Source organism: Trachypithecus francoisi, unplaced genomic scaffold, assembly GCF_009764315.1.
Source record: "Trachypithecus francoisi isolate TF-2019V2 unplaced genomic scaffold, Tfra_2.0 Lachesis_group1, whole genome shotgun sequence".
Lineage (NCBI taxonomy): Eukaryota > Metazoa > Chordata > Mammalia > Primates > Cercopithecidae > Trachypithecus > Trachypithecus francoisi.
This window is the reverse complement of record NW_022681454.1, coordinates 93,895,193-93,907,332: the sequence shown is the minus strand read 5'-3', so window position 1 is coordinate 93,907,332 and position 12,140 is coordinate 93,895,193. Positions and strand designations below refer to the sequence as shown.

Here is a 12,140-nt window from a genome sequence, read left to right as displayed (position 1 = left end):
ATACTATATGTTCTCACTTATAAGTGGGAGCTAAACACTGAGCACACATGGACATAAACATGGCAAGAACAGATACTGTGGGTTAACGGGGGTGAGGGGAGATGGGCTGAAAAACTACCTACAATAAACACATGTAACAGTATTCACATGTACTCCCTGTATGGAAAAATAAAATCTGAAATTTAAAAAAAAAAAAAATCTTCGAAATATTTCAGAAAAACTTTGGATTATCTATTACAAACTAAAATCCACTACAAATTTCTTATCCAAACTTCATGATGGTCAGTGTTATGATTTACTCATCAGTCTAAAATATATATATATATGTTTAATAGCTATTTATGATTTGTAATAGTTGCAAAATACTAATGAAAGTAATCTGCATCTGAAAACACTAAATGAGAGGCCACTAAAACAGCAGTTATTATATTAATAAATTAAGAAATGTTACCAATAATCTAGGAAAAGAGAGCTCAGGAACTTGACATATTATAGCACGTGTAAAAAAGTCATTCAGGGCTCAACACAAACAGGAATTATATATAATTTGAGCATTCATTGTCTAAACATGCTGCTTAGTAAATCCTGAAAATAATCTGTAAGCTCTTAATGTTACGCAGGCTAAAATTTAACACAATAAATTGCCTTAGTAAATTTTTTCCTCCATTCCTCCCTCTCTTAGTTTATATTATATAAGGAGTTAAAAATAAATTCAAGGTGTCACAATACCTCAGCCAGTGAAAGCACAATTCACAATATTTTTATACAGATAGAAGCATCCAAACACTGTAACACACAAATATGTTAAGACTGCCACTGGAAACTTAGCTTAAATGCATTTCCAATTTTAAAGATAACAATAATTTTACAAAAATTTTAGATTTTAGGAGAATGCTAGATACTCAATCAAAACTAGAACTATCCACATAATTACAATGTCAATATATTATCAGTATATGAACACAGAACACTTTTCCACTCCAATAATGTAATTTTACTAAAACTCCAAGTTTCACTGCCTTTTACTTTCCATGTAAATGCAAGATATAGGATACACCTTGAGCTGCAAGAACACCGTTTATTAGTTATCTTATTATATTTCTGATTTATGAGAGCAATGAGACCAGAAGGATCAAGGGATTCTTTCCTTACCATCAAGCACTTTATTTAAGGCTAGCATTACCTTCCCATTTTCCTTTTATTTGCCCCATAGCCCTATCCCCGGCAGCTCCCTTGTCTTCTCTCATGAATAGGTGATCCTTCAATAAACCTTTTGTTTCTGCTGGTCAAGCTGGTCATGTTTTAATCTGCCATTACCTGTGCTCAGAGCACTAACAATGTAAACATTCAAGTCACAGCCAGAGTCTCAGAAAGTGAACAGTTCCAGATACCTATCAGGAAAAGAGCAGGGCCCACAGCTCTCAGCTCTCTACAGGACAGCAGATTTCTACCTGCGCTGTCACTCCAACTGCTCTGGGAAGTAGAACTGAGAACTCCCAGGGGAAGTCTGGTTTACTCTGAGAGGCAAGTTAAGAATCACCAGTGGTTTCATAACAAAACTGCCTTCTGTCACTACTGTCACTTCTCCGATAATTAGTTTGTAACTGCTTAAAATGCCAGGACTGTTTTTATAAGACTGGAAGATGGTTCACAATTGCAATAAGAAATAGAAGAAAAAAATCATACAGCTAGAAAGTAAAATATCTAGTACAATTTCAATAAAAAACTGTACATGTGTATATGGTAGAGGCCAAAAAAAAAAAAAAAAAACCAAAAAAACAAAAAAGCAGCAGCTCTGTGGCATAGCTATGTAAAAACATCGGTGTTCTCAGACTACAATCTGCTGGGACATTTACTTGACCCCAGAATAGCTGGGCCAAAAAGGTAAGAATCTGCTGAGACTTTGGTACTAGGCACTACCTGAGTAGCCTATGCAGAGACCTTGCCTAGGCACTGGCAAAGCAGTGGAATCTGGAAAGACCTTGCCTAGGTACCACCTGAGACCCTCAGAGCTCAAAGCAGTACATTCTAATGCTACTAAACTCCACCAAAGCCAGCCACCTTACACAATGTCAGTAGAGTCTACCAACCACTCATCTCCACACTGCCCTGGACTAAGAACTTTTCTTCTCATTGTTCCTTTTCACTCTGTCCTTTGGAGTTTCATTCCACTATTTTTCTAAATTCCTACATCCTCCTCAGATAATGCTCCCTCACCTTCATACTCCTAACTGAACTGAAATCTGGGCCCATCTCACTTTTCTTATTTATTTAAAAAAATTTTTTTAGAGTGTCTCCTTCTGTCACCCAGGCTGCAGTGCACTGGCATGACTGTAGCTCACTGTAACCTCAAATTTGCAGGCTCAAGTGATCCTCCCACCTTAGCCTCCCTAGTAGCTGCAACTACAGGTGTACACTGCCATGCCCAGATCATTAAAAACTGTTTTTTGTAGAGATGGAGCCTTGCTATGTGGTCCAGGGTGGTCTTGAACTTCTAGGCTCAAGCAATCCTCCCACCTTGGTCTTCCAAAGTGCTGAGATTACAGGTGAGAGTCACTGTGCCCAGCCCTCATCTCTCTTAATTAAGAGATTTTCTCCAACCAGTCATACTGTTTCATACTCCTGTAGTTAGCAAATGGTTCTCAAATATTACAAACCAGACCTCTGCACTTACTACTGCATCTGTTTAGAGTCACTGCTACTCATAAGCTACACAAACTTGAAGTTAATAAACCTTCCCGTGCTGCATTTTCCTTATCTTTAAAGCTGGAAGAACAATTCTATGTACTTCACAGGGCTGCTGTGAGGTTAAAACTGATTAATTAACGTAATTTTTAGCAGAATGTTTGGCTAATGTTAGCCATTTAAATTTTAAACTTTTTATATACTTAGCCTATCCTGCCTTATTCACCTAGCACACTCCTGTTCATCCTTAAAGTCTTGTTCAAGTATCAGTTCTAAGAAGCTATTCTGACAACCTCCTCCCCCAAGCAGAGCCAGTCACTCACTCTATTATGTCCTTAATACACTTTATAATCTAACTCTACTACTGAGATATTCCTGAACAAATATAGTTATTGACATGGTTCTCTCTTATATTCTAATGTACACTTCTTGGGAGGAATAATTTTCTTCATTAATTTCTGCATTCCTAATGCCATAATGTTGCCTGCCACAATTAAAAAAATGCTGGTGAGGCTCTGATGTGAATTATTATTAATCAATCTTGTATAGCTTTCTAGGCTAGAACAGGAACAAATGTTAAAAAATGTTATCAAAGTCACAAAATTCTAGCTGGGTGTGGTGGTGTGCACCTATTTTCCCAGCTACTGGGGAGGCTGAGGTGGGAGTACTGCCTGAGCCCAGGAGGTGGAGGTTGCAATGAACTATGATTACACAACTACACTCCAGCCTTGGCTACAGAGCAAGACCCTGTCTCAAAACAAAACAAAAAACAAAAAAACAAAATAGAAAGAGCAAAATAAAGTCATGAAATTCTATTATATTATGTTGGAAAGATTTTTCTCTTCTCAAGAAATAAAATCAATCATGAAAAATCACTTTAAATCACTTAGATAATATTTAGGACTTAAAACTCTGCAACAACAACAAAAACTGTGTGTGTGTGTGTGTGTGTGTGTGTGTGTGTGTGTGTGGTGAAAGCAAGGAGGAGGAGAAAGGGAAAATGAGAGATGCTGCAAACAAAAGGTCTCTTGGGATGCAATATTTGTCATTTTAAAGGAACAACACTTAAATGGGTAAGTTTTGAAATGAAAACTTTTGGACGCTTTCCTCATTTTATCAATATATTGATATGATTTGACTAAAAGGTGTTACTCTAGCATAAACAAAAGGAAATGCCACATAGCAAATAATGTTTAATTTAGTCCTTTATATAGTCTTTCCTTTTAAAATAAATATAGTCAAATGGTAGTTTTTGGGTGAATTACAACTTCTGAATAACTTTCAGGGAGAAGCACAGTGCTATCTCCTACCTCCCCCCTGAAATACACTACAAACTCTAGGAACAGCAATTTTCTGAACAGAAGTGGGAAAAAAATAAAAATCATAAAAGTGAAGTCACATATGACTTTTTCCCACAAAATACTTGCACAGGTCTTCGAATGATGGTTCCATGTCATCTGGCCTCAGTGCTTTGCTCCAGCAGTGGAAAGTGGTACAGGTAGATTGAGAGAAAATTATTCTAGTTTTTAGTTTTTATTTTCATGATACCTAATGATTTTCCAGCCTGGAAGCCTTCCTCGCTTACCTCGGTTTTTCAGTGGAGGCAGTGTAGGGTGCAGGTCTTTATTACATTCGTTCCTTTCTGTACAGCATTCAATTGATCTTCTTTGATGAGGAATGGGAGTGTCCTATAATTCAACCCAAACAGCTATTAGTAAGTTTCTTCTAAATTTCAAAGTCACATCATCTAAAACTTAAAAAATTGTCACTATTTAGAGAATTTAAAATTCGAATAATTTCACTCAAACACCTTAAATATGTCCTCTTCTATAAGCTAATTTATTTCAAGTTACCATGTATTATCTTACTGCAACTTCTGCATGTCAACAAAATTACTACTACATTTCTAATAATTAGTGTGCATTGTATAAACTGAGGAAGAAGGTTTGGATTAATGCAACAAGCTAAATTGGATTTTGAAGAAGATACTTTAATGGGACACTAAGAAAGAAGTTAACAGCAAAAATAAAAATAATATTTGATTTCAAAACGAAGGAAGAATTGGTCCAATGGAAAATTTCAGTTTTCTAAATTACAATCACGTGTCACTTAAAGACAGGGGTATGTTGTGAGAAATGTGCTATGAGGTGATTTTGTCATTGTGAGAAGATTATAGAGTACACCTGCACAAGCCTAGATGGTACAGCCAACTACACACATAGGCTATAAGATAAAGCCTATTGTTCCTAGGGTAAAAATCCATACAGCATGTCACTGAACTTAATACTGTAGGCAATTAAGGCACAATAGTATCCATCTGTGTATTTAAACATAGAAAAGGTACAGTCAAAATATGGTGCTGTAATATTATGGGACCACCATCCACTGTCATCATACATACCACCTGTTGCTGATGTTTTTGCGCAGCACGTGACTATACTAAAAATGGGCTGGCCAAGAAAAAGAATGGTTTTATCTTGCTTGAAACTTGTTGGAAATCTAGCCAATGAAAGGTTACAGAATCAAGTTATCTTCCTTACCCGACACTGAAAATCTGAGCCTTCTAGTCCTAGGCATCCAGAAGTGACGACAGGCATCCCAGAGTCATCCTCTTCTATCATCGTGAAACAATATCCGTCTGTGCTGAAGACCAAACAGGCAAAGTGAGAAACAATATGTGTGTGAGTGAGTCGGTGTGTGTGTATGTCTAGGGAAAAAGGAAATAAGTGATGGGTATCATTTGTTTTATTGCAACTAGGAGAATGTCAATGATCTGTTAAGACAATCCAAAAGCTTCCTTTTATGAAAATGGATTTAATAAAGATAAAAACATTTTATAACATCTCCTTTGTCCAGAAACTTGTGAGAAAGAAGGATCTAACATTTCCATATAACATACATCATTAATTACCATGAACAACCACAGATACCAATTACTGAACACTTATTTTGGCCCTCCACAGATATTACTTTTCCAGACAAATCCAGACAAACTCTGTGAGGAAGGTAGCACTACTGTTGCTTTCTATATGAGGACACTGAGGCTCAGAGGGCTTGAGTAACTTTCAAAGGTCTTACAGTTAGTGATAAGGAGTGCAAGGGTGTGAATCCAGGCAGGGGACTGTTTATCCTGTTCTACTTGTTCTGAGACAGTGAAATACACTTATTTCTTATTAAAGCACAAAAACTAAAGACAGGTAGGAGTTAGGATCAGCATAGCATAACTGAAATTCTTACATTTAGTACCTCTGCTTCTGGGATATCCTGTCATATGAAGAAATTAAGCTTTGTTGTAAGACGTATGGGCTTCATTTTGGGGTGGAGGAAAGATGGGCAACAGAAAGAAGGGTTCTTGATAAGATAGTGGAAAGAAAATTTTAAATTCTGTATGGTTTTCCAGATTAAAAATAGTTTTCATTTATTCTACATCATTTAATCCTCTCAACAATAAGAAAAAGAAAGTATTATTATGCCCATTTTACAAATGAGGAAATTAAAATTATAAAAGGGTACAAACTTGTACAAGGTCACAGAACAAACAGTTACAGAACTGGGCCTTGAATCACTTCACCATGTGTTTTCTGCTATGCCCTTTGGGACTAAAATAAAAAACAAATCTGTTATACATAGAACTGTTTGTAAACAGACATTAATATCTTCACAAGCTTGTGAAGACTCTCAATATAACTCATATACAGCATTGAATGTTTTAAGAAATAAAGTGCTAAACTATATTTCCATCCTTTTCTCATACATATGCATGCTCAGCGTCCAAGACAGATATGGCAATGTAATCTTGAAAGGTCATGGGAATAAAGCTCTGAGAATGGTATTAGCCATGATTTGTGGGTTTGTCTATTCTGTCTTAGTGGTAGCAGCATGCTGCTATATGTTAGCCCTTCAGTTATTATCAACACCCTCAGAATTGTTTACTTGTTTTATAAGCCTCAAGTGATCCAAAATACTTCACTTAATAAGAGCCAGCACAACAAAATTCAAACATACTAATGAATGGCTAAAAAGGACCAATGATAAATCCTTCTCTTAGACCAAGGTCAAAAAGCATGAATATTGTTGTGGAAGAAAGACTGTCTCTGAATGGCCCATGCCTTGAACTCTTTCGGCCTTTTTAACCAATTTACTGAAATTGCTATAAAAATGTAAAACATGTAAACAGTGAATGGAATAATTAAAATATCTGTTCCTTAGAAATTTACTTTAAAAATATGAACAAGTAACACCTGTGACTTTTTTTATTCTTTTCCTGCATATTTAGACTACATGTATAACTTACATTTCTCATCAAAATCAAAATTCAAAAATTATCAGAAATCATAGTCATTCTAATTTTATGATATCAGGAAGGTACAGGGGCTAGAGAAGTACCCTAAATTAAATCTAAAGACTAATTTCTCCTTATCATGGGTTCTTCTTACTCAAAATATGAGTAAATAGAAATGTACTTTTAGACAACTTTTAAGAATCAAAAAAAAGGCAAAGAAAAAGCTGGTAAAACTACTGCTACAATGTCCTAGGAAATATAAAGAAACATCAGAGAGAGTAAATTCAAGCTTTAAAAATACACACCCCTTGTCTACAAAGAGAGAGGAGCTAAAAATATAAAGAGGGGAAAGGGAGGGAGACCCTGAGAAAATAATCCATGTCCCAATAAGCCATAAATTCACAAAGGAATCAAACATTTAGTTGGAAGACAAGAAAGGAGGTGAGACAGCATTTCAATGGCATATTAGCTGCCACAAAGCAAATTAATTTCTATGCTTCCCACTGTCATTGCTCTCCAGCAAGGAACATCAACCGGAAACTAGCACTACAATTACAGAAGTTCAAGAATTACTTGAAAACTTTCAACCCTAAAGCAAGTACAAATGGAAACAAAGCTATGTTCCCCAGTCAAAGCTAATCAATTTTGCCCACTCTAAGAGATGGCTACAGGCTGTCACAATTAACTCTTACCATTGGCCTATGTGAACATTCTGCTGCCTGGTTGCCATGTTCAAGCTTAGTTTTGTATATAGATTGTTACCCTCGTTCCCAGAGTATTGAAAGTGATAAAAAGGCAAGATGAAGAATCATGAAGGAAATAAAAGTGGAAATAATTTTAAACAAAATTGAAAGTAAGTGAGATATGTACATGAACATAGGATGAATCATGGAACTGTAGTAATGATTATGAATGAAATAAAACGACAATTGATGTAACATTTCAAAAATGCTGTCCCTGTGTTATAGACAAAGAAAAGTGATAGCAAAATGAAACAGTAGTTGAGTGCACAAGATATTCAGTCATCAGTGCGAATTGCCTCTTGACACAATGTTAACTCATGAAAAAGCAAAGCACGGGAGAATTTAAAGACTGCATGAAGTCAAAGCAGTTATAACACAAGTCTTGTTTTTCTTGAAGAGGATTCAGAGAAAGAAGAAAAATAATATGATAAGGAAAGAAAAAGAAAACAGAAACAATTTTGTTCCAATTCTTGGATGATTATACAGGTTCCAGGCTCCTTAAGTTTTCCAAATATTCCAAAAGTAAAGGACTGTCTACAAGGAACATCTAGAAAAATCATCAGGCATTTAACTGCCTCAAGATATTTTCAGTGTGCCCAGGTGAACATACACTTGCAAGAAAGGTGTCTACCTGTTTTAAAGCTTCAAGGGACCAAGCAATACTCTTTTTAGACAGATATGCATTCAGAGAATAGATGCATTTATTATGGTCAAGAATTTATTTCATTTATTATGGTCAAAATAGATTTATAACACAGTCTTCTGGAACCCAACTCATTCATTAGTTGTTGTTGAATGGTTAGAAACCAATTTTATAAGATGTCTAAAACTGCATTGAACGCATCTTTATTTAACATGAGTACAGTGTTTACAAGGTTTACCCAAACTTTGGTCTCTTTAATTCTATTCTTCCACTAAGATCTTATGTTTCTTTATTGTAAACCCCAGTGTTGTTCATATAGCCACCACAGTTGAGAAGAGACTCTTGTATAACTTTTCCTCAGTTTAGAGTTTTATAAAGATTTATTTAACTGTAAAACAATTTTTTAAAGTATTAGTTAAAAAGAGTTTATCTGCTCTGTTCAATCAAGTGATAGGAAATTCGAAAGCATTATATTTATATGATGGGTATCTGCTCAGTTGCATCTGGCTGGAAAGATTAACAGTTTTTCTACAACAACTCTTACATTTCTTTTGAATTTCTTTTACATTTTAGTCAGAATTGATTTTTAAAGGTTAACTGATTTTAGGTCATCCGTAAACAAGTTCTTAAGAACACCTTGTCTTCTAAAATATCTATTTCACACTCAAGGGAATAAAGTCAGTTTTCAGTTTTTGTCACAGGTAAATGCAAAGATACACATAACTTTTAGAATTACCATTTAAATGGTGCAGCTTTTTAGTCCATTAACTAAAATAGCTGAAAGCTGCTCATAGCTTTCTTAACAGTGGTACGTTTTACACTTATCAAGCATACTATGACTCGAGCAGAGTTGGGTGCTGAGTGTGCAAGGGTGCATTTTGAGGAATTCATAGTCTATGAAGGCCACCAATCCTGGAAAAGAGAAAAGTCATTCAACTTCCAGGAACAGGGAGACATCATAAGCTACCTAAGTGTTTTCTACTGATTGTGAAGTAACCGAAGAAGAATGCTGAGTAGTGGTAATTATCAAAGTAATACAATCCTACTTCTTTTCCCCTATCATCTTAGATGATGGATTCCCATAGCGGTGGAGGGAACAGAGAGTGAAATACATATGGGTCTACTTTCCCCTTCCCTGGCTTTCCTTCTGAGGGGTCACAGTATTGGCAGAAGGTAAAGTTACAACATTAATGACAAAGTACCAATGTTGAGAGATATCCCTTTTATTTTATCCTCAAGATCATGTAACTATCAGACATCCTTCCCTGATACCCTTACCAAATGATTTAGCATCTTGTTTATTTTTTTCTATGAGGTACATGATTTGCTGAAATTGTCTCAGTTTTTACATTCAACTAGCATTAGTATAATTTCACCCAATGCAGACCCTCACCACATCTCACCTCGATGGCTCTGAGGGCCTTCCTGCAGAACTTCCTCTCTCCTCTCCTGACTCCAACCCATTCCATACAGCAGGCCTGATAAATCTCACATTTTCTGTCTCTGCTCAAAAATCTTCAATAGTTCTCTCTGTATAATTTTAAAGTGCCCTGCACGATCGCTTTCTATTAACTCCAACAACAAACTGGGACCATCTAACATTCTCACTGATGACTCACGAGAGGCACAAAAGGAGAGTCATTCCTTATAAAAGCCTCCATCGGTGAATTTAAAATCACAGCCTCTTACAACTGAATTAGAAGTTCTAATGAAGAACCCACCATTCTCTTAGGTGCAATGGTTTGAAATCAACATCTTCTACTGGAAAAAAATAATTATATAGATCAATATTTAAATGGCCTGGGCAACAGTGGAAAAAATAAAACCCTGGATGGTTTATAATGACATTCAGTATGCAAGGTAAAATGTGCAAACAAACTGGAACAATGCACACTTAAATCCTCTGAGACCTTAGGTCAGGAGCACCTGTCTGAAAACACACCACCACACTCAGCAAGAGGTTTAAAAAGCCTGCGTTAACACAAACTTTGTTACAAGGCCCACAGCCCCTAAGCTTTTCTTTCTTCCCCCTGAGACTCTTCAGGATATAGAGTTGGAGGCTTATCTATTTCCTCATTTAAGCAGTCTGGTGTCATTTGCACATCCTTTGCACAAACATTCAATTTGATTTATTATATCTGTAAACCCTGAAAACTCCCCAGCCAGGAGAATTCTTGGTAAGAAACCAGTAAGATAAGTAAAGAAGTATTAAAGATTGTCTTTGAAGAAAATAGTCAAAAATAATTTTTTTAAATGCTTAACATTCGTGAGGAAGTGGAAGGACTTGAGAGAGGTGGTGAGATAGAGACATGTGATTACAGACCACATCAAGTAAAACAAGGAATGATATGCAAAGCCAGATTCGATTATATAGAGAAAAAAATACATAAACAAGGCTGAGATAACACTTGCTAGGATAGGAAGATGAAACAGAACATTGGCATGTTGAAAGCCACATAAGAAGAGTTACTCAAGGAAACTACAGCACTCAAGGTATGCAGTGATGGTCTGTCATCCTAGGAGAAGAATCTGAAAATGGAACGGGATGGATTACGATGCAAAGTGACACATGGAAAGATATTTAGAAAACAGACACTATCTCGAGGGAGACAGGACAATGGCTTTACCCCTTACTTTCAAATACAGATATGAAAAAGGCTCTATTACTGTATTCAATCATGCTGTATTTGTACTACATCCTTTAATGTGAATGTCATGATCAATGGAAATGGCATGGATTTTGGAAGCAGCTGTATCTGCACCTGACAGAGATCAAGCCAAGAATGACTTTGGCCTTGGCGAAGGCTGGTAGAGTAACTGATGGTACCGAAAAGAAGTTTTACAAGCCTCTAAAACCTTGCACATGTCCTCTAAATTAGCATGCGGGATTTCAGGTTCTCTTTTAAGTACAATTGACTCTTGCCTCCTTTTGGATTATTCTCTCCAGCTAGGTGGAAGTGATAATGAAGATGAAACCTACCACAACACTCAGTTTGACTAAGATCTGGGTGGTACAAGGCCTCAGGCCAGAAAATTTGGACCAGCCCTTTTCTAAGGTACACATTAGAAAATACAACCTTATCCTTTACACCGTTTTACCTGGAAGGGTAACACTCAGTGCAGTATCACTCAAGGTGTGTTCCCCTGCAGGTCAGCAAACTGCTTGCTACTGATCTGTGAAGGGGTGAATTTAAAAATGAAAACTTGTAGAGCAATCTAAAGGAACAAATTATGTCTGTTGAAGGTAAATAATAGGCAATAAAAATGGAGTGTATATTTTGCAAGTATTTTAAAAATTAGTTTTTCTAAGAATTTGTTTTATATTATACTGTAGAAAATCATCAGTATACAATTTATTGTGGAGGGAAAATTATCTTTCACTAGAGATAGCTTGGGAAGTACCGATTTGGAGGCAGAGAGTAGAGTGTGCTTACAGGAATGGAAGTAGAAAGTCCTGCATTTATACAGGTCTTAGGACAAAGAAACAAATGTAGCCCCTGTGACTCACATACGACTGACCTCAGCTCACAGGAAGATTCCACTGGAATCAGTACTTCATTAGGAAAATACATGTGCCTTTTACTCGAGAGTGTATGTTTGCTTCTTTGAAAACCAATGTCAGAACTGGCTGCTGGCCAAGAATTCAGGACTTTGGAGTCCTGGCCACAATTTTTCTATCATGTTATCATGACTATGGAAAATGACTTAACTTTTTAGAGCCTCGGAATTCGCACCTAGTAAACACAGACACTGCTACATGCTTTATCGGATTGTTACAATGAATAAA

General features: G+C 36.3%; 1 protein-coding gene across 3 annotated transcripts in view; it reads right to left on the bottom strand.

Annotated features, from left to right (window-relative positions):
• The window catches only part of BMPR1B (bone morphogenetic protein receptor type 1B), a 292,740-nt gene that overhangs the window by 37,925 nt on the left and 242,675 nt on the right, over positions 1–12,140 (bottom strand). For all 3 annotated transcript variants that reach the window (XM_033214855.1, XM_033214854.1, XM_033214853.1), the window contains 2 exons: positions 5,226–5,328; positions 4,271–4,373 (listed from right to left, as the gene is read on the bottom strand). In XM_033214855.1, the coding sequence (XP_033070746.1) occupies positions 4,271–4,373; positions 5,226–5,328 (206 nt within the window). The remainder of the gene's footprint in view (positions 1–4,270; positions 4,374–5,225; positions 5,329–12,140) is intronic.